At 46.8% G+C, this 27,267-nt stretch overlaps 1 protein-coding gene and 1 long non-coding RNA gene across 5 annotated transcripts in view; one reads left to right on the top strand and one right to left on the bottom strand.

Annotated features, from left to right (window-relative positions):
* The window catches only part of NR4A3 (nuclear receptor subfamily 4 group A member 3), a 39,086-nt gene extending 20,786 nt beyond the window's left edge, over positions 1 to 18,300 (bottom strand). Inside the window, exons 1-5 of one of the 2 annotated variants that reach the window (XM_046682285.1) lie at positions 17,811 to 18,300; positions 14,437 to 14,610; positions 11,214 to 12,178; positions 7,485 to 7,614; positions 6,849 to 7,021 (exon numbers count right to left, since the gene is read on the bottom strand). In XM_046682285.1, the coding sequence (XP_046538241.1) occupies positions 6,849 to 7,021; positions 7,485 to 7,614; positions 11,214 to 12,176 (1,266 nt within the window). In that variant the 5' untranslated portion in view covers positions 12,177 to 12,178; positions 14,437 to 14,610; positions 17,811 to 18,300. Of the gene's footprint in view, positions 1 to 6,848; positions 7,022 to 7,484; positions 7,615 to 11,213; positions 12,179 to 13,457; positions 13,530 to 14,436; positions 14,611 to 17,810 lie in introns of those variants that run through there. The other variant, XM_046682295.1, reaches the window with a different exon arrangement.
* A 1,992-nt stretch (positions 18,301 to 20,292) lies between these two features.
* Positions 20,293 to 27,267, top strand: part of LOC124237297 (uncharacterized) — a 35,295-nt gene continuing 28,320 nt past the window's right edge. The window contains exon 1 of one of the 3 annotated variants that reach the window (XR_006887975.1): positions 20,293 to 20,385. This is a non-coding gene — a long non-coding RNA (uncharacterized LOC124237297). The remainder of the gene's footprint in view (positions 20,386 to 27,267) is intronic. The other 2 variants (XR_006887977.1, XR_006887974.1) reach the window with 2 other exon arrangements.

Here is a 27,267-nt window from a genome sequence, read left to right as displayed (position 1 = left end):
AGTTTGTTAAATGGGGAGAAAAAGACTAAAGGATACAAACTTTTCCCTGGGAGCAGGACCTAGCAGCTCCCCCTGAAGCCAGGGCTCATAACTCAATAATCTCCCCTCTTCCAATATTTGCTCAGAATCCTCCAGAGCGCTTAGCTTTCACCCAGGGTCCTCGGCAGGCCTCCGCGCCTGCGGGGCTCACATTTCATGTATCCTGCTCATGGGGAAATGCAGCCCCCGCCTCCCCCGCGTGTGCAGTTTTCTCTGATGGAGTCCAGCAAGGAGGAAGCCAGCAGGCCCGGTGTGCCAGACTCCAGCCAGCCCCTCTGGGCTCCACCTGCAGTGATTCTGGTCCACGTTCCAGAATTCGGGAGCCAAACCGGATTCAGCCTGAGCCACCAATAACTAGAGGGTGACTGGAGGGTCAGCATCCAATGCTGGGAGAAAAGACGGACTGAGTGTCCCCTCTACTGAGCATAGGATTTAAAGAGACAGAAAAAAAACATTTTCGGTTCTTTCTCTGCCTGGCCTAGCAGTTTGTAAAAACCTCACCAAGGAGTACTGCCCCTGGAGTTGGAAGACCCAGACCCCTATCTCTGCTTCTGTGCTCCCCTACCTCACTCTGCCTCTGGGTTAGGCGAGTTTGGGGTTTATCAATGAAAAGCTAGCAATACTTGTTTACTGATCATTCCAATCAAACATAGGCCAAACAGAGAAAGACTCTACAAATGAATCTTTTTTCCTGTTTATGCTAATTTTTTATTCCAGCCTATATGGATCATTGATCCATCAAAAATCTGGCTTTACCACTAGTCAAAGACATAGTATGACATCTACCGACAGTTAATGCCTAGTAGAGAGTTCTCCAAAGCACCTAGAATGAGAATCTAGAGCTGCAAACAATGGATATTATTTAAGTTAAGATGAGCCTATACATTTTATATGGTGATAACACAGCTGTACAAGTCAGACTTCAGCAACAGCCCAGGCCTGAAATAAGTTATTTGAATGGGAATTAAGTGAGAGCCTTGGTGAACACCAGCCCTAAAAATATTAGCAATGTGATGCTTTCATAGCAGAGCGGAATCTTACATTTGCTCTGTCTCACTGTCACTCCGGGATCAATATGTAAAATATACTAAGACCATTTTTATCTCCCCTTAGAATATTACTTTTCCCAAGGTCTTTATATTTTGTATTTTAGACATGATTGTTCTATGAGCCAAACTATATATACATATTCTTAGGTTCTTACACTGTAAAAAGTGACACTTTAAAAATTGGCAATGAATATAATTCCCAGTAGCCTTTGACTAAATATTTGCTAAATGAATTAATTACTTTCTCAGAAATCTATCTCTATTGCTCATTCCTTCTCAACCTCCAGAAAAGCTGGGAAATAGGAGATTCGAGGTAAAATTGAATTGTTCTTATTGAACTAGATGGGTGGTTCTCAAACCTTAGTGTGCTAACGAATCCTCCGGGGCGCTTAAGATACAGATGCCTGCCCGCCTCCCCCCGACCCCCCAATTCTGATCCAGTAGTCTGGGTGTGGCCCCGGAAATCTGCATTTCTAGGCAAACACCCTGGCTCTTTCTGATACAGGCATCTGGGCCCGACACGTTGGGGAATGCTGCCCTGCACACCTAGTGGAATTACAGCCCGGATAATGGCCGGAGGGTCAGGGAATGAGAGGGCTGGAAGGGATCGTGGGAGTGCATTTAGTCCAATCTCCTCCCCATTGAGATGAGGAAACTGAGGCCCACAGAGGGCCAGGAACTGGCCTGAGATCATCTAGTGAATCGGTGGCAATTTGAGAGGGTCTTCTGCGCAGCTTCACAAAACCACTCTCTTTGCGGTCTTTATGCCGTTTGCTCGGTAGGTCTAACACGCGTTAGCCACGTTGCTTCTTGCCTATCCTGTTAACATATTTAAATACCATTTGCTGGTGCCTGGTTCTATCTGAGCAATATCTCTCGTATTTGGAGTCTGTTACTACACTAAGTGACACCAATTACCAGAGAACATCATAGTTTGCTGAAAAATACTTGAAATGACCAACTAATGAGGATGTGCAGAATATTTTCTCATTAGCAATTATGCAGGTTCTGAAGCCAAGCCCCGTATCTATATATACATGTATTGCTAAATTAAAAGCAACTGTGGGGCAGAGAATAGAAACATTTTGAGGAGAAAGAAATCAAACGTGACATGTTTTGACTGCACTGATATACAACGATCTGAGCTCACTTTTGAAGGGGAGAAGCTTGGCCCAAAGGAGAACTGAAGGTCCCCGAGCCAGGAATGCTTCACAGAGCGAGGAGCTTACTTTCTGGCCTCTAAAACGTTCATTCCCTCTGTGACTTGGAACACAGCCCCACCTCCCTTTCCCACCAACAGGGAAAACTGCTCGCTTCCTACCTTAAAGGCACCTATGCTGGTACAAGAAGATTAAAATATACTTGTCTGGCAGCAAATATTTTCTCATTTCTCTATTGACCTGATTCGCTGGGGGAAGCTAGCATCTTTAATAAATCATTTTGCTCAAATCAACTGTCTGACTCAAACCTGACAGGGCAAATTCTTAGTTAAAACGTAATAAATTATGGATACACACTAAAATGTTAACATCCGTTACTGTTGAAGAGTAGGATTGGGCAGGAAAAAATGAAGAGGAGACTTTCATTTCTCACTTTATCCACTTCTAAATAGTTTGCCTTTTTAAAAACCAATGGGTATATATTGCTATTATTTAATTTTTAAAAATCTAATAAACTTCAATTTTTATTTATTTATTTTTGGTGAGGAAGATTGGCCCTGAGCTAACATCTATTGCCGATCTTCCTGTTTTTTTTGCTTGAGGAATACTGTCGCTGAGCTAACATCTGAGCCAATCTTCCTCTATTTTGTATGTGGGATGCTGCCACAGCATGGCTTGAGGAGCAGTTTGTAGGTCTGTGCCCAGGATCCGAAACTGCAAACCCTGGGCCACTGAAGTGGAGTGCGTGAACTTAACCACTAAGCCACAAGGCTGGCCCCTAAACTTCAATTTTTTAAAAAAAGCTAGTAAACTGCCATTACACAGAAGAAGTAGAAACATATCACCTTGATTGATGAGACTCGGATCTAGCCCTGGCTCTGCACAAGGAACCCCTTTAAGCCTTTCTTTATTCCCCTGAAAATATGGGGGTTGGATGAGATAATCTCAAGGTCACCTCCAGTGCTTTGAATTTGTAAATATAAAACTTTGAGGAGAGGCCATTATGAAAATTGAGTTTCCATGAATGACATTCTTAAAAAAATTGCTGAAACCACAAACTATACCACATAAAGCTAGGGCTTAAATGAAATGATGTAAGAATGTATGTGATGGTGCCTAGCTCAAAATAAGCACTCAATAAACGCATTACGCTTCACTCACTTTATGTTAATGTGTTTTTTAGAGAACAAAGCAAGTTCAATCTTGTTAACTAACATGATACTTAACACATATCCTTATTTGTATACGTATATATAATCACTTGCGCTTAGGGACAATATGATGATAAGTAAAATCTTAGAGGTGGATGGAACTTAATATTATCCAGAATAACCTCTCCGCTTGTGAGAAACCCTGTCGCGTGCCCTCCTTAGTTCCTTCCTGTGTGGATGGGCTCACTCCCACAGCAGCTCTTGTGGCTGAGAGTGATCACCCTTGTCTTCAGAGTGAACTGGAAGGGGCCCCTCCCTCTCCCTCCAGATCTGCCCTTGGGAGCAACAGTCCTCTTTGCTACAGGGCAAAAGAGTGACCTAAACCTGCCAAACTTTCCCCCTTCCTGTCTACATACTTCCATTCCCTCCAACCATACCTTACAAGTTTCCAGAAACAATGTGTTCACATGCCTCTTAAACCCCAGCTTGGAGCTGGGCTTCATGGCGGTCTGACAGGACAGAGTCCGTAGGACCACCACCCACTTGGTTCTGGTCCCATACTTCTACTACTGCAGCCTCAGGTAATTTAGCATCTCTCCCTCCCACCAAACGTACACTTTGTTGGTTCACATGGAGTGTGTGTGGAATAAACTCCCGAGATCTTCTTAACATGAACCACTGACAGGCTAAGGCTCTCCCATGTTTTAAAATTCTAAATGCTGAGCTTCACATTTATTTTTGTTAACTTTCCTCGTGATGGTTTCAGCCCATCCTGTTGCAACCTGTCGAAATCACTCTGAATGTTGATACTGACATCCATCATATTAGCGATCCCTCCCAGCTTTCTGTCATCTGCAAATGTGATCAGCATGCTTCTATGCCTTCATCCAAGTTTTTAATGAAAACTCACTGTATTTTTTAAAAAGTCTTTTAATTTAATTGATTTGGGTCCAATTTTTGATAATTTCGTAAAGCTATCTAGGCAGGAGAATCCAAGTTATGAGGTTCAACCTGATTCCAAAACAATGCAATTAAAATAAATACGCTTTGCGAAATTGAGCCAGGCCCCAAAGGTAGTATCAATGCGACCCAGACGCTGGCGTGGTCAATCTGCTATTTTGGACAAAGCTAACAATTAAATTGGATAAATGTTTGTTGATGAGGATGATGACTCTAGTCTAACACACTGAATGGTGCAGAGGCAAGCAAACCGGCTGCATTGATTTTTCAGCGTGGCGACAGTTCCCAGCTGGGACAACTCAAAGTGCTGCGGAGGGTTCGCCACTGAATCACTAATTAGGCCATGTAGACCAGTAATTGGATAATCTGGGGCCAAAAAATCACTTTTGGGGCCTAAATTCTCTGGACTGACCATCAATAGTGATTTCAAACGCCCTGGAACCATGTCAGATTGTATGCTGTAGCCTCAGCGTGGGCAGAGTGGAGAAGCTTCATTAACTCAGACAAATTGCATGAGGGAGGCCAGAGTGGCTTCGGGGAGGAGAAATCTTTATCCCCGAACGCTTTTCTAGCACCTACTCTCCCTGAAACCGGAGACTCAGGGAAGCTTGGTATTTGGGGTCCAATACACTTGCATTCTAATTCTATCTCTGATACACATTAGTTGTGTGACCTTGGGCAAGTCAGTCCTTCAGCCTTTCTCAATTTTAATCTCCTCATCTGTGAAACAGAGATCAAAACACTTATCTTAATGGTATTGCTACATGGCACCTGACACGTATAATGTTCCTACTCATCAGAACAGTCAACAAATGGTTGAATGAGGTTTAGGTCAAGAAGATAACATACAGGGCACTGTGCTAAAGCTTTGACAAGTATCATCTTATTTATTCTTCACAAGCAACCCCAGGAAGTAGATATTACACTCCATAACACAGATGAGGAAGCTGAGGCATTAAAAGGCTGAACAGTTGCTCAAGGTCACCCAGCAGGTAAATGATGGTGTTGGGATTCTAATCTAGGCCTGCATGGTTCCGAAGCCTAAGTCCTTAACCCCTGCATTATTCTGCTAGACTACTATTTGAGAACTGACTTTAGTCAAGAGATGCTACTTGTAATCAGAATAAGAGTCCTCAACCTTTGGTGCTAAGGGTCTACCATGCTTCTCATGTGAAGTCTTGTGATCAGGTGCAGAGAGGAGGCTTCACAGCCCATAATGAGCATGGGGCTGAGGGAAGGAGGATCACAGCGGGTACACCAACCACCCCTTCGTTTCCATCAACACTGCAGCCTAAAAGGGGGGTACATAGCAGACACACACACACTCGACGCCAGCCGTTCTACCAGGAGTTTGAAATAATGATTAGACCTGGGGAGGGCAATCTGGTAGTAGCTGCCAAGCCAGCTGGACCAGTAGGGATCCCTGGACTGGTGTCTCTCTCATCTGTGTGCAAACTGTGGTTCTAAGTTGTCTTGTCTTAGAGTGGCGGTGACTATCCTACAGTTCGTGCTTCTTTAAATGGTTAAACGAGACAACGTACCACAATGTCAAGCATGTAGAAATTGCTCAATAATTGTGACCTTTTCCCTTCCTTCTTTGAAGAGACCCTGTCTTACTAGACGTTTGCTTTTCTAACTCTTTATAAAAATGCCTTCCAGTAATGTTTACACATTTGCTCAGAAAAGCCTTTTTCATGGTTCTTCTTCATGTTATCCAAATTCCTGGAAATTTTCAGAATTCACACCGAGGCTATTTTATTATATCCCACATGAAATAAAAATGTTGATATGTTTGGGTGACTTAAATAACAACACCCGTAATCATTTACGGTTTTCAAATGTTTTCTCTACCGCCATTCCTGTGTGACTGATGTGCAAAACATCGCTCCAGGGTTAAATATTGTAATCATCTCCACTGTAGGGATGAGAAAGCCCAGAGCGGGAGCCAGGTGACACAGGCAGGAAGCAGCAGAGGCGGCGCTCCATCCTAGTCCTCCTGACAACACCTGATGATGTCGAGGCCAGAGTTTACTCCATCAATGGTCTAATCTCTCTGAATAAGCAGCAAGTCAAACAATGGTGATGCAATTGGGTAAACTGCTTAAAGATAACTCGAGGCTCACCCAGAGGATTTGACCACAGTATGAAAAAACCAGTAGTCACTCTGTCTAAACAATGGAAGAAATCTACAAATTGTAATTCATCTGTGCAGACTTTCATTGGCAACCGCTAGGAATCCTGCAACAATGGGTACGACAGGTGCAGCACTGTCAGGGTCATTTGTTAAGGCATTTAGAGATCCAATAAGGCAAAAATTATTTGGTGCAATGGATGCACCAGCATTGCTAAATGAAGTGAGAACTATAAAAAAGGTACGAGAACTATTCAGCACAGTGCCAGACGCAAAGTCATTCAAACAACTCTTATTACTAGTATCATGAATAGAGACTTGGATCGTTCATTCAAAAGGAGGACATCATAAAACTTACTCTGGAATAATCGAGATCTCTGGGCGTTGAGTCTGTTAAAGCTCGGACAAGGGCATTCATCATGCAGATCGGAGGAGACGGTGGAGAGGGCTGAGAAGGTTCCTGCTGTAACGGGCTCTTTGGTTTGGAAGGCAGCCGACCTCTCCTCCCTTTCAGACTATCTGTACGGACAACTGACGCCGAGAGAAAGCAAGGAGAAACGTCTTCAGAGATAGCCATGAATAGCCATAAATCACAAAAACGAATCAAAACACTTTACAGTTGAGCCATCATTAATGAGACCAACCATTTAAAAGTGGCAATAAGTTGAGAAAAATATCCACACAATGATTTAATGAGAGTCGAAACAGGCAGCATAAAAGCCACCCCATACTTACATTTGGTAATGAATTAGCCCTAAAAGTCTCCTTCTTAAATAGAACAAAGATGTATGTACACAAGCTCTCTATTGATTTTGAGAAATTAGAATAAGGAGTCCTCAGCTATTTTTAAATGTAAATATACATCATAAAAGGAAAATGTTGGAAGGAAAGGGAAACAAGGAAAATTCCCCACCCCAACGTAAATATTAACATTTTTTCAGTGATATCTGAGAATACGTATCAGCAAGATGGATAAAAAGCATTATATCCGTACCTTCTTTAACCATTCCGACACTGAGACACTTCTGAAATCGACAGTACTGACATCGGTTTCGACGTCTCTTGTCTACAGGGCAGTTTTTATTTGCCAGGCAAACATATTTTGCATTTTTCTGCACCGTTCTCTGCGAAAATACAATACAGAGATAGTCAACTAATAGTTTCTGGAAAGAGGTAGGACCTGACAAGATGTATTTTAATTACAATGTGAAAAGCGACAGTGCAATTCGTATAATTAGATAAATTTAATTTCCTAACACGCTAGCCTGCAGGAAAAACAATTTTATTAGTGTTAGCTGCTGACAATGAAAATCATCTCGGATTGTTCTGAAGCAAGTCTCAGGAGACGACCAAGTCTGAGTGATAAAATCATATCTGAAATTACCAGGTCAACATATCATACCTTGGAGGATTACATTATCTCCACTTTTAATATCCCTCTGGGAACAATTTTCTACTTGTTCCACTCCCCTGATTATTGCTGACCTTATTAAAATAAAATCAAAATTATCTAGGATGTACTTTGCTGGCTATCACTATTCTAAGTCAAATATCACAGTAACTGGCTTTGTTCCCCAACAGAGATGAAATCATAAAGAGCAAAAATCTGGACTAGTCTGGTTAAAACATATAGGAAATAATGTTTTAAGCCCCCCAAAATCACTTAATCAGCCTGTGTCCTTTATTTTAACTTTAAAAGAATATATGTGGTAAACCAGACACTTCTGATATTTGAAAAAGGAAAATCTTAAAATTGGATACTGAAAACCACTGTCACGCCCAAGAAAGGAAAAAAAAAAAAATGGGTGAGAGAAAGAAAGAAATATAAGAGCCATGTATTCTCAATAAAAATTCCCATTAATAGGTTATTTCATAAATGACTACTGACATAGACATCAAGATAGACATATTGTAAAAGACACATCATAACATTTGGACTTGGATATAAAACGTATGATTTAGAATCACATAGAATTTTAAAATGACACATGGAGAAATAATTAAGCATATTTTATGCTCCAGATTTAAAAGTGCTTGATTTTTAAAAAATTAAAAACATTTGTGCAAATGGATGTGTATTTACCACTGTAGAGTGAAATCATTCAGGAATTACCTGAATCTATGCAACTCCAAATAGAGCAGAAAGTTGGAATTTATTTGATAAGCCTTGGCTGCATTAAAAAAAAAAATAAATCCAGGTAATTTGGGATTAGTGATCTATTTTGTGTCCAGAATTCTAGATTTCCTTTCAATCTTTGGTTTTCAGCAATCCTCAACTCTCTTTAATTTCATTTTAGGAGATAGTTTCTAAACTGCTTATATAAAACTTTAAAAATCGAACAAAGCCAGATACATTTAGTTTAAATGCAAAATTCCAAATCACAAGCATACTTCTGAGTTTCCACATTTAAATTCTCAGCCGTCTGTAAGGGTAGGAAACCGTTTCCTGAATGAAGCTCTCTTTCATTGAACATGCAGTAATTTCTAAAGCTCTATTTCTTGCCATCGTCTCCAAAGCTGTATGCCAATTTGAGTGCTGGTGGCATTTTGCTTCAGGTGTGCATTTTCCCAATAACCTGAAACCTTCCCCACATCTGTGTGTGCCTGCCCAGGTTAAGGACAGGAAAGATCATTACGGTTCAATCACTGAATTTCCATCATTAACTGCACTTCATGTCACATTTTTAAAGAATTCAATTTAATGGTAGAAAGCCACTGGGTAAAACCTGCTCTCGTTCCCTTAATTAACAGATCCGTGGGGTGGTTCTCCCCCAGCCTACCCCCACCCTTTCAAGTATAGATTTGTTTTCAAGGGATTGCTGCAGAAAAGGGACACTGTTGGGGAACACTTAATTGACACTTCCAGACTAGGAATGTATGACCGCTCCTGTCTTTTGGTCCACTCAGTTATTCAGGGGTGATTATATTTGTGGATTACTCCTACCTCTCCTAACTGTTTTTCTTCCTTTCCCCCTTTTCGGCTGCCTGTTTAACTGCCCTTCAGCATTTCCACTGAAACGCTGTAAAAATCAAATCTGCCAAAGGAATGCAGTTACTTGAAAGTAACCCTGGTAAAGCTCGATAGTTAAGACAGGAAAAAAGTGGCTAAACTGAGGGTTCCACGTTTAAAATATCATAATCCTGCTTACCTCCTTTATGGCACTTAACATATTGCAAAATCTTTCCACAAGCATTTTCTCATTTATCTGCAGAATTTAATTAGTCACATGAGTCCTATCTCGAGATCAAAAATAACTGTTGCTGCTTGGTGTGTATACCAATCCACAAACATGTGCATTTTTACAAATGCTTTATAGTTTTCATTTAATAATGAACTATTGTTTTATGGACCTTTAAAGATTCTAAAGTACTTTCATAAGTGTTTTATCTCATTTAATACTCATAGCCTTTCTCTGAATTTTATTCACCTGATGGGGAAACTGAGGCCTAGAAAGACGTGTCATACCCAACGTCACACAGTGGGTAGGTGACAGATCGAGGATTCTTATTTGAGCGTTCAGACTCCAATTTCAGCATGCTCCCAGATACATCCTATTGGCCTCCCAAATCCTAGTTATCCAGTCAGCATCTAGCTTCCACTCTGCCCAGCACTGGAAGCTAGGGCACGATTTTTGTGGGAGAACATTTATGGGTTTGCAAACGCCTGAGATAACGGCCAGGGGGAGTGGGGAGGGTGGCACAGAATTAAGTGTCTGAAGAAGTCAGGGACTCAAGAGGAAAAGCAGAGCAGCAAGAGAGCAAGGCCTCTCTCCCCTGAGTGATGGAAAGAGCACTGAACTCAAGAGTCAGGAGAAACCAGCTGGAACTGTCCCCGTGCCTCTAAATCACTGTTTACAGGCTGCACAGCTCTCCAGGCATCAGCTTCCTTATGGGGAAAATATGGGGAAGGCTAGACGCTCCCACTGTAAAATTCTCCTTTGGGGCTTTGAGATAATGAACAGTGTCCACAGCTGGCACAGTGTGTGGGGCACAGAGGTGGTGTGGATTGGTGAGACCCTAGCTTCTATCTTCTATGGAGGGAGCTGCCCCAAACTGCAGCCAGCCAGTTGCCCCTGTGTATTCTGCCTCTGCAGAGCTGTGAAGGTGTGCCCGGTGGCATCATGCAAACATGAGTTGGCATCCTGCCTCCATCTCGCTCTCTGAGTGTGTGTCCTGGGACAGTGGAATAACCTCTCTGAGCCTCCATTTCCTCATCTATGAAACAAGGGTAATTAATATCCACCTTCAAGACCTGTTAATAAAAATAGCTAGCGGGTGGCCAGAACTCAACCTCAGTTCTGATTCTAGAGTCCTAGCTCTTACTATGAGGACTAAATGAGATACAAGCGTCCAAGGCCCGGCACACAGACCCTATCCTTCAGACACTGCTGGATGGACAGAGGAGGAATGCAAAGAGGACTTCGCATTTCTGAGATCACAGATCCTTTTGAGAATCTGCTGAAGGCTCTCTCCAGAATAAAGCTCAGAGGGCAAAGCCACGTCGGGAGGTCCGCACTCCCTCAAGTGCCCAGGTACGGCCTCCTGTAATGGACCTCAAGTTAAAAGCCCCCGAGAAAGTGGACGTGAAGGTGCCGGGAAAGGCCACAGGAACGCACGGAACAACAATGACAACTCTCCAACCGGGAAGGATCCACTTAGACGCTCACTTGAGCGGTGGCTGCGGAGGGGAGAGGAGGGGCGCCCGGAGCAGGCGTGAGCTCACCTTGAAGAAGCCCTTGCAGCCCTCGCAGGTGCGCACGCCGTAGTGCTGGCAGGCGGCATTGTCCCCGCACACGGCGCACGTGCCCTCGCCCGACGACGAACTCCTGTTGGGCGGCGACGGCAGGCTGGGGCTCTCGGCCAGCAGGCTGGACGCGGTGGGGGAGGCGGTGAGGCCGAGCGGCGAGAAGGCCAGCGCGGCCGCCCTCTTGGGCAGCGGCAGCCCGTACGAGTGGCCCTCGAGCGCGGCGGCCTGGCTGCCCGCGGCAGCGGCGGCTCCCAGCGGCAGGCTGAGCGCGGCGGCGGCCGTCGGGTCGTAGGCCAGGTGGTGGCCGCCGGCCGGGCTGGGCGCAGGCGGGTGCGGCGGCGAGGTCTTGAAGTGGAAGAGTGGGAAGCGCGCGCCGGCCACCGTGGGCACCGCCTTCATCGGCGGGTCGAGCAGCGGGCCGGGCGCGAGGCAGCCCTGCGCGGAGGGCAGCGCGTCGTCCCACAGCGCCCCCGCCTGCGGGGGGAAGCCCGGCGTGGTCGGGGTGGACGGCGGGGACTGCTTGAAGTACATGGAGGTGCTGGGCAGCACCTCGTCCTCCGGGCCGGAGGGGGGCGGAATGGATGGCTGCTGCTGCTGCTGCTGGTGATGGTGGTGGTGGTGGTGGTGATGGTGGTGATGGTGGTAGCCGTGCGCGCGGCCCTCCTCCATCTTGATCAAGGGCCGCGGCCCCGATGGCGGCATTTGGTACAGGCAGGAGGGCTTGAGTTCGTAGTTGCTCGAGTAGCCCTCCATGAAGGTACTGAAGCTGGGCAGGGACGTGGTGGCCGTGGCCGTGATCTCGGTGCTGCCGAGGTCCATGGTCAGCTTGGTGTAGTCGGGGTTCATGATCTCGGTGGTGTATTCCGCTGAGCCGTAGGTCTGCGCTGCATAACTGGAACCTGGAGGCGAAGGGCTATACTGGGCTTGCACGCAGGGCATATCTGCAAGGACAGGGAAAAGGAAGGCTCTTTCAGAAGCCAGTCAGCGCTCTCTTTCCCAGCTAATAGGTCGCAGTGAATTCTTTGCACTCTAATCTGGGAAATAGAGGGGAAGTGATAGCCTTTCCTCCTTCTGGTAGCATAGATTTAATGCCCCATGCTTACTTTCCTCCTTCCTTTCTTCCCTGGGAAGAAAGCTGAATCCCTGGCAGACTGTCAAAGGGGCCGCAAGATGCTCAAGCCCGGCCTCCTGGGGGCCTCTGTGCCCACCTCCCCTCCCTTGCCCTATCCTCTACCAGATGTGGGAAATTTGATTTCTTCCCTCATAAACCCAGGGATGTTTTAACAAAGTGGTTTTGAGCCCTAGACACTAATTGCAGTGGCCTCAGCCACAGGTGGGAGAACAAAAAGAAAGCCAGTGAAAGCCCTGTTGGTTTAATTTTGAGGAAAGAGGCCACTGGTCACCCAAGTCACAGGCATTGATTTATAAACCTCTAAGTTAGTCAAAAAAAGGTGTCCTGCATGGGACTTACTGGCCAAGGGAGAGAGTGACGTTCTAACATTTTACAAGTGCCAACTGAAGCTACCCACACACAGGTTGTGGTTGCTTTCTCCCACCCCCTCCCCACTCCTCCAAACAGGGCTAACAGCCTGCGCAAACTGGACCCCTGTTGATGACTTCAGCCAGCTAGGTGGCGAGGTGGGAACGTAGGCCCAGGAAATGGACTCGGGGGAGTTTGTGCCATCTGCAAAGAAAAAGATCAGCAGCTGCAACAAAACACCCACCAAACCTGCTCTCTGCCATAGACAGTGTATATATATATATATTTCCAATTCTGACATAAAATATATCCATGGCTGTTTTATGACACTGTTTTCCCACTATCATAATAGGTGAGTTTGTCTACATATTTTCTTATGACAGAAGGATTAGTACCCCTGGAAAAGAAAGCAGTTTCTTCAGAGGCTTAGTTTCTCTGCCAGTTTGACCAAGTTGAGCCCCCAAAGCACCTGGCATCCAGGGAGCTTACTATTGTAAAGAGAGGTTGAGCTGGATGAGAAGGCCCTGAGAATTACTGGTTCCGGTAAGTGATTTATTTATCTAATTATTTCCCTTTCTTTATGGCTAAATAGAAATAGTGAAATGGGCAGTTTCTGGTGGTTGGTTTTTCTGAACCAAAGGAAAACCAGGTGCTTAACGTGTCTTTGGAGTCTATGGTGTAGAAGGTGTGACTAATAGAAAAGTGAGTGCTTCTCATTTCCTTTGACATCTTTCTCTTACCCACATTTCCAAATCTGACTGAGTCATGCGTGTATGGGATGAAATCTTGACTTGAAAAAAGGTGATGAGGGCCTGTTGGAAGAAGCAGTGATGAGGAGAGGCCAGTTCAAGCCTTTATTTTCCAAGCAGGGCCTTAAAAACACACTCACAGTTTGAAGTTAAAGGATTTCTTATCCTGCTGTCCAGTTGTTGGGGTGAAATGAAAGACTAATCATTTAAAAGGAAGAACACTTCCTGATGTTTCATCTATTCTCCTTCGCCCTTCAGCGACCTCTAGGATTTCTCCATTGGTCTTTTCTGTCATTCTTCCTTGCCAATCCTTCCCTATTGCTCTCCTTTGTGTCTTTCTGAGGTTTCCAGCTAGAAGATGAGTTGGCTGGGACTGAGATCTACTTATCTGCCTGTCTTTGGTGCCTACACAGGCCAGGCACTTGGTATTCCTTTCACAAATGCATAAAAAGGTGTTACAAGCCAAACCTGCAATTCTTTCTTTTGCCCAGCTCAAATTGACTCCTTAAGTTTCAGTTCAAATGCTTTTTCTCTTTCCCTCTGAGCTTCAGGAACCCAAACTTCTGCACCCAAATGATTTGGATTTTATACAAACATAAATGCTGTTGAGCTCAAAATGATCCCAATACTCTTAAATGCATAAACCGGATATAAAAGGACAGCAAACATGACATTACAGTGTATTAAAAGATCCTAATCTATCGGTGTATTTGCATTTTTCTTAGGAAAAATATTTTTGAAAAATGCAACGCTTAATTTAATCTGGCTCCTCCACTCGGTAGCAAAAGGGTGTGGTATCCAGAGGAGCTTCGTGCAAAGAAGCCACCTGTGCTGTGAAATGCTCGGCCAGCAGTCACTGTCCTGGCGCTAGGCAAGTCGACCAGCCCGCCCCTGCCAGGGACCCAGGGCCCATCCCCTCCCCCACTTCTTCCAGCCTGCGAGGAATAAGGGGTCGTGCCTTCAGACCTACCTGGAGGATATCTTGCGCGCTGAATGGTGGGGCTGGGGGTCTCTCCAGCGGAGGCTGAGAGTGTAGAAGCGGGGGACGTCCGGCGAGGCGAAGCGGCTGCGGTGCTGCCCGGCTCTGCCGAGGGTCCAGTCTCAGGCCTGGGGCTTGCCGGGCTGCGCTCTTCCGCAGTGGGCTCTGCGGGCACCGGGAGAGAGGACAGAGGTCACAGCGGGACCAGGCGGGGTCACCGCGGCCTGGGCCGGGCGCGTTGGGGTGTTGGTGGGGGCCTCGAGGAATGCTACGTTAATTACAAAGAATTATAAGGGTAAGAAAGCAGTGCTTAAGGTGAACGGAGTCCCTGGGCAAGAAGCATTACACCGCCTTGGGGGAGCCGAGTATGGGTTGCCCAGCACCCAGTGCGCTCACCGCCGTTTTGTGGCACCCGAATCGAGGCTAAAAAACGCGCAGCCTGTCGTCACCCAGAAATTGATCTCTCTGCCCCCATAATTGGTTCCGAGCTCGCGAAGTGAGGAAAACCGAAGAAAGGAGAACACTTGAGGAAAGAGTTCTGCCCGAAATCGGGATCAGTGAGTGTGCACGAGCGGAAAATAGCCATTTTCCAACTCCCCCCTCCCCCCCCATACAAATTTTACACGTTGCATAGGAAATACACAAGGTCCGGAACGAATGCATGAATGCCCCGAGGAATTAAGAAAGTCTGCGCTTTTCATTCTAAATGCTAATGGAGCTTCGTTTCTTATTAGCCGCGAGTTTCGGGGGCCAGGGGTCAAGCAAACAAAAGGGCACAGTGGAAATAGGCCCGCACTGGAAACAAGGCGACAAGGCGGTTGGCGTTGAGGCCAGTGGGGCGGGCGGGGGGAGGCCCTCTGCACCCAGCGGGCGGTATCCCCGAGGGTGGGCGACTTAGACGTTCGGGGCCATCCAGCGGCCCGGAGGGGGCACATTCCGGAGGACGCGGAGCGCGGCTCTGGGGCGAGCGCTCTGCGCACAGCCTCAGCGAAACTTTGTAGCTGGAAGTGCAGCCCCGCGGGCTTCGGGGAAGGATCCCACTGGCCCAAACTCTGGCCTACAGCGCCCCCTTTGCCCGGACCCACTCACAGCTCGAGGAGTGGGAACGTGGAGTCGAAAAAAAACAAAAACCAAAATCCTTCGCTGGTGCGCGGCCGAGAAGGTCGTGTAAGTTTCGACCCCCGCCGCCCCTGCGTCCTGGGCTGGCCTGAAGGAAGAGAGAGAGAGGGGCTCGGAGTCCCCAGGTCCAGAAAGTCCTCCACGGCCGAGAAATAGGGGATTCCTTTGCTACCCTCAGCCCCAGCTGATCCTACGGAAAGCTTGCTCTCGCTCTAGCGCAAGCAAGGGAAGATCTTCCCACCGCTGTAGCATGTGCTTCCCGTCCCCCTGGCATCTTCAGTGGGGGTCTCCAGCAACCTCCCACCACCTCCTCCAGTAGGTTCCCACATTCCCGCCTTTCCCCGGGCGCCTTTCAAGCGAAGTCTTTCTCCGAGGATCGGCCTCTGACTCCAGGGGCTAAGGGTCGCGTCTCCTCAAGGAAGGGGCTCCCCTCGAGCGCCCAGCGTTCGCGGGAGAGTGCAACACCACGTTTCCGACAGCCAAGCCGAGCGCCCCACGGCTCTCCGCCTCCCCCAAATGGCCGGTTACCTAGGCAAAGCCGCCGCGCCTGGAAACACGTTCCGCCGCTGCTGCTCGCAGCCGCCGGGGCCGGGAGCACGGAGCCTGGGGGTTGTAAATTAGGAAGAAATATCTACCTCTGTCAAAGCCCCTTTCTTTCTCGTGGGCAGACCAAAGGAACACCCCCGTGTTCCCCTCCCCTTGGTGAAGTATGTGGAGGAAACCGTGAAACGCACCATTGTGACCCGGGCTCCTCCGCGGAGTTTCCAACCCTGGGGAGCGGGGGCGGAGGTTGGGCGGGGGCAGGAGCAGTGGAGGAGAGACCGACAGAAAGGGAAAGACAGAGATTCTCAGAAAGCCCGAGGGAGAGGAGACAAACCGCGGGGGAGAATTTCTGCGAGCGCTCGGTCCCGGGGGGGGGGGGGGGGGGGGGGGGGGGGACTGAGCGGTCGTGGAGCTGCTCGGTCTAAGCAGTCTTTACTATTCGCATTACGAGCATCTTGTTAAGATAACTCGAATAAACTCTAACTTCATTCATTGCTCCCCGTAGCCGCGTTGGGCAGCTTTTTCTTTCCTCAACTCAGTTTTATAAAATATTTCTCCGTCCTGGGAAAAGAAGATTCAGGATTGACTTCGCGATGAAGTGACCGAACGGCGCCCTGTGCCTCTCTCCTGGCACCCTAAAGCTCTGGGAAAACAGCCCGAGATTTCTGATTACCAAACTCCTCGCAGCTCTTCCCTCGGAAGAATCTGGAGGCATAAATAAAAAGCAATCTCCAAGAACCTTCTTTGGAATCAAAGGACAAATGCTTTCTCTTTCATGTCTGTCTCAAGCTTCCAACAGGTTCGAGAGGTGCCTTTGGAAGCCAGTCTCCGCAGGCTGCGCTCGCAAGACTGCGCTCCTCTCACCACTGAGAACTTTCATTTCTATTAAGAGTAAAACACTCGGAGTAACTTCTCCAAAAGCGCGAGTTCTGTCAGTTAAAGGAAAACATTCCTTTCTCACCCTGAGCCAAGGCTCGGAGGAGACGGATACGGTCCCCACGCGTGTCCGGCCGAGGGGGCCGACAATTACACCCGATTACCTCCGGAGGGAAAAGTGTAAACGGGCAAGTCGGCGACGCCAGGCAGACGTGCCTAGTGGAGCCCCAGGCTCATTTCAATACAATAAGCCACATTCCTACAATTACGCCCTCTTTCCTGAGATCCTCGGAACGCCTTTGCAAACTCCGGCCGCTGCTGCCCAGGCCCCTTCCCTCCCAAGCTTCTCCCCAAGCAACCAGCTTGGAGTCACCGTTAGGTATATTAACTTAGACCCACCACAGCCCCTATTTTCAATCCTAGTTAAAAGCCAGGGAAATTACTGCCGTTCATCACCGGAGCTGCAATTCGCCGCCGCTGCCGCCGCCGCCGCCGAGAGCATCATTACCATGACAACTAGAGCCGAAATACCCTGAATTACATCGCTGGAGCTGCTACTGCACAAATCCCGGTCCTCCTCTTTGTTAGAGGCTTTTCGCCTCCTCGGGTAGGGGGAGGAATCCCATGAGCTCCAGAGATCCCTGCGGGCCCGCTACAGGGGAAAAGTTTCAGATCAGAACCCACCGGCCGCTCGGCGAGCAAAGCCGGAGAGAAGAGCCGAGGGGGGAAAACCCCACGCTTAAAGTTGTCAATTTCAGGAGCGACGGTTCCCAGCGCGCCAACTTTTTAGCAAGTCCCCCAATTAACTGGGCGAATCTCATACATACTTGAGTGCTGTGGCGGTTCCGTCTTTAGAGCGAGTTTCTAGAGAGCTGTCCCGAAATCTGCACTGGGGGGAGTCACAGCTGTTGTCCCGGAAGGGCTGCCGTGTACAAGCCCAGCGGCTCCCAGAGGCGGTGAGTGGCTGGCAGGAGATGCTGCGATCCCGACTCATGGGAGAGCGCCGCCGAGGAGTTCCGCGGGCGTCCTGGCTCCGGCCGCGACAAGGGGGGAGGATGCCGCCGCTGTTCCCACCTCCACGGCCACCGCCGGCGCTGTCAGCGTTGCAAGGTGAGCCCGGGAGGGGCGTCCGGCTGTGCGCGGCGCTGCACCCGCGAGGGCGCAGGGCGAGAGGGGTGTGAGCGCGCGGGAGAGAGTGGAGTGTGTGTGCGGAGCGTGTGTGCGCGTGTGTGTCTGTGTGTGCGAGTGAGGGAGCGGGTGTGAGCTTGTCTGTATGTGGGGAGCGGAGGAGGAGCAGGAGCTGGAGGGGTGGGGGGCGGGAGGCAGGAGACTCCGCTCTCCCGGCTGCGCGTTCGCTCGCTCTCTCGGCACGTCATTTATGCCACAGGAGCCCTAGCGGCCTCTCCATAGAGTGCCTGGAATGCGAGACGTCAATGTGACGCCATGGGACGCTACGTCACCCTCCTCCTCCCTCCCTGGCCCAGCCGGTTCCGCGTGTGCGAGGGTGTGTGTGTGTGTGTGTGTGTGTGTGTGTGTGCATGTGCGCGCGCGCGCGCGTTCCCCGGGCATTCTCAGGGCAGCACAATGGAAACTGCATCGCGCGGCCAGCCCCGGCCCCGCAGGCCTTTCGGACCCTCGCTGCCAACTCCTTTGCAGCGGCGCTGCTGGCCGGGCGCGAGTCTGCCAGAGGGTGCAGCGGCCCGCCCGCGGGTCAGGCGGGACCGCCCAGCTGTCAGGCTCGGGTGGAGTAGAGTTGGAGGAGTGCTGCTGGCGCGCCTCCGAGGCTGCCCCGAGGCAGAGAGCCAAGGCGAGGGGGTAAGGGAGAGGACAGCTCTTCCGAAAGGGAAGACTCCGCCAGCCAGCTTCTCCGAGTGACCTGGCAGCCGCTGCAGCAGTCCGAAGACTCCCTGAGGTGCAGCTGCGCTTTGGCCAGCAGCAGTTCTAAAGCTGTTTACGTCTCTCTGGCCCTCTGCGCCTAGGCGAATCCCCCTCCTCCTATCATTTGCTGGGTTCGTATTTCGCGCAGGGATGCAGATGGCTCCGAGAAGATAAGGTTTTCTTTCTTTATACTTAAGGTGTGAGTTTCCTAACTGGACCCATTATAACCCAGCTAAGTGCACATCCATCATCCACGCGCGCGCTGCAGCAGAAACTACTTAATGTGTGTAAAACAAACCCACACGTGTTGAACAGCTGAGCGGGTCTGACTGTTGCAAATAACCCCCTCCCCCCGTCAGAAATGGAACTCTAAGCTCGCACTTTCACTTTTTGATGGTTGTACACTGGCCTCCCCTCCCATCTCCCGACTTAAACATTTCGAAATCAATCAACAGGATTTATTAGTCCCTCGCTAGGGGATTTGCTCTGGTCTCCTGGCACACATTTGTCATGAAACGGTGTGCCGAAAGCCTGGACGACTGTGTGAGGGAGAGCCTTTTCTTCCTGGAAATGATGAATTTAAGTGTGAGTTTCTTGCCGAAAACAAAAATAAAAATTTATCAGAGTTCAAGTCTCCTAGTACCAAAGGTTGCATCTGACTGAAAGCAACCTCCTTTAGAAATGAATTTGGGAAGCGGAGAAAATATTCGAGTGAAGCAATGCAGACAGACAGGGTCCCCAGGTGGTTCGCTTGAATCAGATGTGACATTTTATTTCTTTGACCTGTCACAATCTTTGCGTGTGTGAGGGGGGCAGAGTAGGGGGGAGGATCCCATTGTCGACAGCACACATTTCAGAATCGAAGAAGCTTCGAGCTAGCACCAGAAACTTGAAAACAAAACTAAATATATATGACATGGGTGTATCTGTTCGCCTCCGCTTCCATTTCAGACAGGGTGGTGTGGAGAAGACCGTAGGAGGATGCTCCGAACGCTGACCGGGCAGAGAGGAACCAAGCCTCTGCGCTCGCTGCCCCTGGTTCCAATCCAGCCTCGGAAGGAAGGAGGGCGCTGCTACATTGTATCCATTCAGAGCTGGGGGGTGGGGGGAGCAGGACCTGGAGCCGCGCGGCGCTGACGCACGCGAGGCGCGTGATTGACGCAGGCAATGTTACTAAATTCGGCGGTTGGCCGGGCCCCGCTGCCGGCGAGCGCCGCAGATAGCGGAGTGGGTTCCCCTCGGTCACCCCCGCCCCTTCTCCATTCAGCGCGGCGCGGGGCGGGGCGGGGCGGGGCGCGCGGGGCGGGGCGGGGCGCGCGCGGCCGCGCCGGGATCCGGCCGCACCAAATATAGCCGGGCTCGGCTATTTTTAGCCGGGCCTCGGGCGCGAGCGCGCCGCGTGAGGGGGCGCCCTGACCCCGCCCGGAGTGCGGAGGGGGCGGGGGCGGAGTCGCCATCTTGGACTCGGCTCGACCCCGTCTGGTGACCGGCGACGCTGGGCCGGGCTCGGCGCAGGGGGTCGGGGTGAGTGGGTGTGAGCCGTGGGAGAGAGGGGGGCGCGGGCTGTGACGGGAGAGGAGGGCGAGGCGCGGGCCCGGGGCCCGGACGAGGCGGGGCGAGGGCGCAGGGCGCGCGGGGCGGGCGCGCGTCTCAGACGGTGATCCCCGCCCGCCGGCGAGCCAGGCAGTCCTGCCACCCGGCGGCCCGGCCAGCCCCGAGCCGAGTGGGGGCGGAGCCGCCCGCGGCCACCACTTCCTGAGAGCCGGGGATACCCCTCCCGAACGTCACGGAGGAGCCGAGGCGGCGGTGGCGGCTCGGGGCTCATCCTGCACTTGCATCACGGGTGCAGCAGCAGCTGCTCTGCTCCTTTGTGGCTTTTTCCCCTGTTGAGTAACTGCTTTGTTAACTGAAAATACCATGACGGGCCAGTGTGATCACCAGCTCCAGACCTCAAAGAAAGTGAAGCTGTCAGGCAAGAAGAGGGAGACTCCCCTAGCCGGGTGCGATGGTATCTGGTGGGTGGGTGTGTAGAGAAGCACTTGACAGTTTCCACGTATTACTTCTTGCCCAATGCTTCACCCCCAAGATGGTTTAAAAATACTTTTATTTCCATGCTGTAAAAATTTCGTGTGTTCTGCACCTCCCCATTCCCCCTTCAACTTGAGTTCTCATGCAGAATTGGAATCAGTGTAAAGCAGGAACCCTAAATTTAGGTACCGTTTTTAGGAAACAGGACATCTTTCAATGAATTTGTTGAATAAGCGACATTTTCTAAATGTTAGTATATAAAAGGTCCTTGCCCACTCAAGGTACTTCTAAGGTCCTTGCCCACAAGGTACTATGAAGTTCCTAGCCTAGTTTGTTCATATGAACTGGGGTCCCTCAGTGACACTTTTAGATTCATATCCTTGTTTACCTTAAAAAAAAGAAATCCATTCCTGGCTGAATATCTCCAGGTTTAGCTTTTCTCTCTTTGAGTGGGTGTGTCTTTCTGGACATTTATGTCAGTTAATTCTGCGCTTCCCCCTCCCCCCACCTGCCGCGTTTAGATCCTTTCCTTCCTGAGAATTGGTCACCAATCTTTGTTCCTTGACTGCTGTTAGGCTGAGGGCTGTTGTGTGGTTGCGCTGAGCCAATCAGCTGGCTTAGTGCTCCTCGGCGTAGGAAACCGGACTGCCTGCTGGAGAGGTTCCAGTGGTCACTGATAAGTGGCAACATTTTTGCACTCAAATGGAAAGTCGTGAAAGCAGAGACAAGGCTGTTTTACAAACTGGGACACAGTCCTCTGCTTAATCCTGGAGCATATGCAGTTCTTTAGGTGACCTCCAACTGAATAAGTCATTCTTTTCTTTTTTTCAAATTAATACCTCTTGTTCTATGCTAGCTTTTCAAAAGTCTGACTTACTAGAAATCAGGCATAATACTATTCTGTAAGGCATATGAAAGATGTCTGTTTCAGTAATCTAAATTACCTTTTCGATGACTTTTTTATTAAATGAAACTTGATACTTTATAATTAAACCTCTTCTGGGAAAGCAAATACAATAAGACTACCTTAATCTGTGAAATGTTGAAAACTTACCTGGTTTGGTCCTTTTTCTAGAAGAGGGACATTCGTGTGTGGCCTAGTTTACACACACAAGGCAAAGAAAGCAGTTAGTTTCTGCTGTCATGATACTTATGGCGGCCAATCTATTAAAAACTCTTTCTGTGAAGTAACTATTACAGATTCACTGGGTAGCTACCTTTCATTTCATTTTGGTTTTGCAGGTATAGTCTGCGAGAAAGAGAGTGCTCTTTCTCTTGGAAAATAAAATATGAAATTTGAGGGAAATTTATTGTGTGTGATATAAAGCAATTTAACTAGGTGGGATTTAAAAAATTGCTTTAAATGCTCTTCTGATTAAGTAATGACATAGACTCCTGTTGATTTTGCTAGTATGTAAAGAATGACTATGAGTCGTCTTAATGCAAAGATTGGGTGAGGAAGGGTGAAATAAAAATTCCAAGCCAGAAGTTGTTACCTAAGGTGAAAATAGGAAGGAAAAGTAAAAAAATTGTGTAAGTACAAATTTTCTAGAATTAGTTTAGAAGTTCGATACTATATTGAAGAAGTCTGTATAAAATTTAGCAGCTTCAGTTGGCATTGACTTCTACACTGAGGTCCTGGGCTCAGGAACGTGGGACTATTGTGGTAGCTTTCTCTCTGACCCACCTGCAGACCATCCCTTCTTATCAATTCTGTCCTTGCCAAATTAATCCTCCTAAAATGTGACTTTCGTTATATCATTCTTGGGCTCAAAACTCTTCAGCAGCTGGATAACGTCTCTACAATAAAACCCAAAAGCCTCCACTTCCTGGCCTCTTTATTTCCACAGAATTTCTCTCAGTCAAGCTGGCGTCCTCACTGTTCTTCAAACATCCTTTCACCATCCCGCATGTGTTCCTAGTTTTCCTTTTTATGGCAGTCCCTTCTTCTCCTTCTCTGCTTATTGAAATCTGACCTGTCCTCTAAAACTAGCTCAAGAAATGAACTCAGATGGTTCGTTATTCTTAAGTTCTTATTTTGCTGCCTTCTTTCTGTGCTCTTATGTCCAGAGCTTATTCTCCTGTCAAACGATAAGCTTCAGAAGCCTGCCTCACACATCTTGGAGATTTCTGTGGCCCCTAAGTTTAACATAGCTCGTAAATGTGTGTAAGATATTCCCACATCTAAATTTGAATATGAATAGAGAGCAGCCACGATGTAAGTAACAAATTGTATGGACTAGGATATTCTTGGCGAGAATGGACACACATGAGATCACGCATCAGTTGTTTTCTTTACCCCAACTCCTGCTGCTCCCGATGAACACACCTTGTCAGCGAGCCGGCCGCAAGCACAGACAGCTGCATGGTGAGACAAGGAAACTGCATGCAGCTTGGTGTGTGCCTCTTACATCTGCGTAGGAAGATTTGCTATGATTTTTTTTTCCTGATAGACTTTTGGTTTGACTCTCATTCTACCTTCTTTCTCCCTCTGTTTTCACTTTCTCTTATGCTACTTTCAGTGATGAACTGGATGCTGTAGGCTAGGAAATGTTAATATCAGCTTCTTTTGAAAAATTTCTTAAGGTTGAGAAAATTGAGAACCATCTATGTATATGTATAACCAGTTAAATATAAAAATTCTTGAATCTCATACTTCTTCCAAAATATATTTAAATAGATTTGTATGGCAGTATATATATGCAGAGGTAAGCTAGGCAAAGAGATTTTGGGATTATGATTTGTTAGAAATTTTAGAGAGAGTCCCATGTGACTTAAAATACTAAAATTTACTCTAACGAAGAAAAAGTAATATAATAGATCAGGAAAGACTTTCTATATTATAGAAAATTTTGGAAAAGAGTAAAAACTCAAGATGGAAAGATTGCTTGATAGTGTAAGTGCTAATAACATTTTAAAATCTTATTAATATTTTTCTATCCATTAGTAAATAATAGGACAGGCTTGCGTTTTGGTTAAAAAGATTGTTTCGTATTCATGTTTTCCCCAGTCGCTGGTAAGCTCTGGGAGACCACAGTGATTTGGGGAGAAGACTTAGTAGTCTTGTGTGATAGTCTTGTTCAGGATATTATATATGCCTATGAAATAAGGTCTGTGTTTGAGCTAGTGTCGATGGATGAAGTAAATATCTTTTTCCACATATAACCCTTTCCCTTCACCTAACTCTGAAAAAAAAAGAAGATTGCCTCAGGTGTACAAATTCAGTTCCTTCAGCATCTTCTCCAAGAGTGGGATGCTGTATTTCACAGAGAGCACTAGATTGTTTCTCAGAGGCCTGGGTCTGGCTTTGCTGCCATGAAGCTGCCCAACCTTGGATTAGTTAATTAATTTTTTGGGGCCTTAATATCTCCATCTCTAAAATGATAGGGTTGTGCTTGCCGTATGATCTTTAAGGCTCTTTCAGGTTCTAAAGTTGAATGCTTTTTTAGGCTGGCTAAAAGTTGTGAATCTTGAGTCACCTCTGGCCTGGTCTCCTGTCCTTACCTGATTGCTGCAGTCAGGAGGCTTCTTGACTCTTTTGTGTGTAACACTTGTCGTTATGGTAGTACTATTATGTTAAACTTCTCTGGCCTGCATGATAATTAACTGTAGTCATTGAGTGAGATCTTGGTGGCCTGAGAGGGTTAATGTACTGCCAGCTTCACAGCCTTCTCCTGTGCATAACGTGGAAACAGGCAGAAACCTGGATAGTCCAAAAGTCATTTTATATTTAGCTTTGGAATTTTTTTTGTATATTCACTCGAATATGGGTGAGTCACAAATTGACTTCATGCAAAGTAGTAAACTTTATTGGAGTGGATGCTGTTGTTTGCCCCTCTTCAGTTCCTCTCTGGTCTTCCCTGCATGCTAGGCATAAGCCATTTCTTCTTGACAGTAGCAGCTGAGGCAGAACTGTCCTTTCTGCGTTTTCTAGAGAAGGATTGGTGATGGGGGGTTGCAGGTCTTTATATTGCCTTTTAGAGTGTGAGTAGATTGAGAAAGTGAAATATTAAGAAGGCAGGTCAAAAGGAAAGTACGAAGTAGGTATTAAGTTGAAAAAATGTTGGCAAATCAAGCAGGAATCAATTTGGTTTGTAAACTTGTTAGGTTTGCAGTTGGGTACATCCTTATGAATAAATAAGAGCAGGCTTTATAGGCATTGGGATATACCTGAGCTTTACCACATTGCAGGTTTGGATAGTAAAAACATGGCTTGTCCATTAATTTAGGGCTTTTTTTAAATGCCTGTTCTACATATTTAGGTTTCTGGTTTCCTGCTTAGTTCGTGTAGTTAGTAGCTGATTCTGATTTTTTACCATAGTACATTTTCTAGTATTTATTCCGCATGTTTATAGTTCACTACTGGAAAAATTCCTTCCTAACATCTGTTCTGAATTAGTTTCCTTTTCCAGTTATGTTTTCCTGTTTTATCAATTGTAGCCATGAGAATAGGAAGCTATATTTTAAAGATTTATGCTATGTAAGCTTAGTAAAATTGCGATAAACTACCTCATAATTTCTGAAAATGATTGTCTTATTTTAAATTCACATGTCAAATCACTATTTTCACTTTTTTTTTAAACAATAGAATTAACTGGATACAATTTGAAATCCATTTACCATAGTTTCATAGCATTTTATAATTGTCAGTTGGCATTTTAGTGACTTTATATTTCAAAAGTTTTTTGAGACAAGCCTCTATCTCTAAATCTTTTAAAGTGACTTTTTGTTTAAATTATTTTGGCCTTATTTATTTTGGGGGATGAATTTATTGAGCACTTAAGGCAGTTCTTGGCACAGGCTGGGAGCTCTGTAAACATTTGATGAATGAGTGAAAGCAGTTTTCAAGAAGCTTTATTCAGAATACTCCGTTTTCTTTCTTTAACCAGCCTCGTGGCCTGGTGAACTTTTCTGAGAGTTTTTCTCAGTGGTTAGACATACGAGAGGAGTAGAGAAGGCCAGCTGTCCCCCACCATGCTGTTGTTCCTACATTCCCCTGTCCCACCATTGTGCCTAATCCCCAGAGCCTTCTGGTTGCCCGTTTTGAGGGCAGTACCCCTGAGCTACACCGCTCTGTGACGTCTGTTGTGGACTAAGAGCCAATTCAGCTGTCCTAAGGAATTGTACCACCTTTTGACCCCAGATAGCCCCAAGAATTAATCTCTGGCTTATCTCTTTATTTTGATGTGTCACTTTTGCTATGATACTGTCACAAGATTGTGTTCTTCCTTCTGGTTTTCATGTCTCTGCCCTGGGCATATACAACCTGTTCTAGTCGTCAGATTTCCGACTGTAACCCTCACTTTGCTTTCCAGTTCCGGATGCTACTATTCACGGCCTCCAAGTGACAGCCACTTATCTCCCATCTGTCACTCATAGACTGAGGGCCCAAATGGAGACTATAATCTAGGAGCTTGAATTATATCCACTAACATTTAACCTATTAAACGTTTTAAGATTTAACTTTTGGAAAGGTAATGCTTTCACATGATTCGAGCAACAAAATGTTTAGAAATGAAAAGTTTTCCTTCCACTCTGTCCTCCATCTACTCAATTCCTATCCTTCCAGAGTTTGTAAATGCATATCCAAACCAATACAGATATGAATTCTGTTTTCCTTTTCCTTTTTTTGTGCGAATGGAAGCTAATAGGTATTATTCTGCCTTTTTCACTTAACAGTGTATCTTGGAGTTCTTAACATAACAGTGGAAAAATATCCAAGATATATTTCACTTTAATAATATATCTTGGAGCTCTCTTCCACGTCTTTGTGTAAGTGTAGTATCATTTATTTAACCGGTTCCGTATTGATGGACATTTGGGCAGTTTTCACTCTTTAGCTATTACAAACAATGCTGCAATAAATATTTTTGTTACACAGATTATTTCACATTTGTGCAAATATATTAGTAGGGTCAATTCTTAAAAGTGGAATTACTGACCACAGAGTATGTCTCACAGTAGTTTTCTAGATGCTACCAAATTGCTCTCCTTAGAGGTTGCACAGTTTACACTCCCACCGGAAATGGGTGAGTGTGCCCGATTATCCATAGTCTTGCCAACAAAATGTCTTATTGAGCTTTTGAATTTTTTCCAATCTGATAGGTGAAAAATGTTATTTATTCGCATTTTTGATTTCTATTTCTCTCATGAGTGAGTTTGAATATCTTTTCATATGTTTAAAAGCCATTGATATTTCCTTTTCTGTGAAGTGTCTCGTATCCTTTGCTTAGTTTGGGGGAGGTTGTTTAAAAATCACCTTGTAGCCCACGTTTATAATATGGAGATCTGCTTTTGGTAATACGAGTTGCAACATTTCGCCCCCAGTTTGTCATTTGTCCTTCATCTTTGCTTATGATGTTTTTGCTGGGTAGATTT

Source organism: Equus quagga, chromosome 1, assembly GCF_021613505.1.
Source record: "Equus quagga isolate Etosha38 chromosome 1, UCLA_HA_Equagga_1.0, whole genome shotgun sequence".
In the NCBI taxonomy this organism is placed as follows: domain Eukaryota; kingdom Metazoa; phylum Chordata; class Mammalia; order Perissodactyla; family Equidae; genus Equus; species Equus quagga.
Note: the sequence above shows the minus strand (reverse complement) of the source record. Positions and strands in the feature narration are given on the sequence as shown.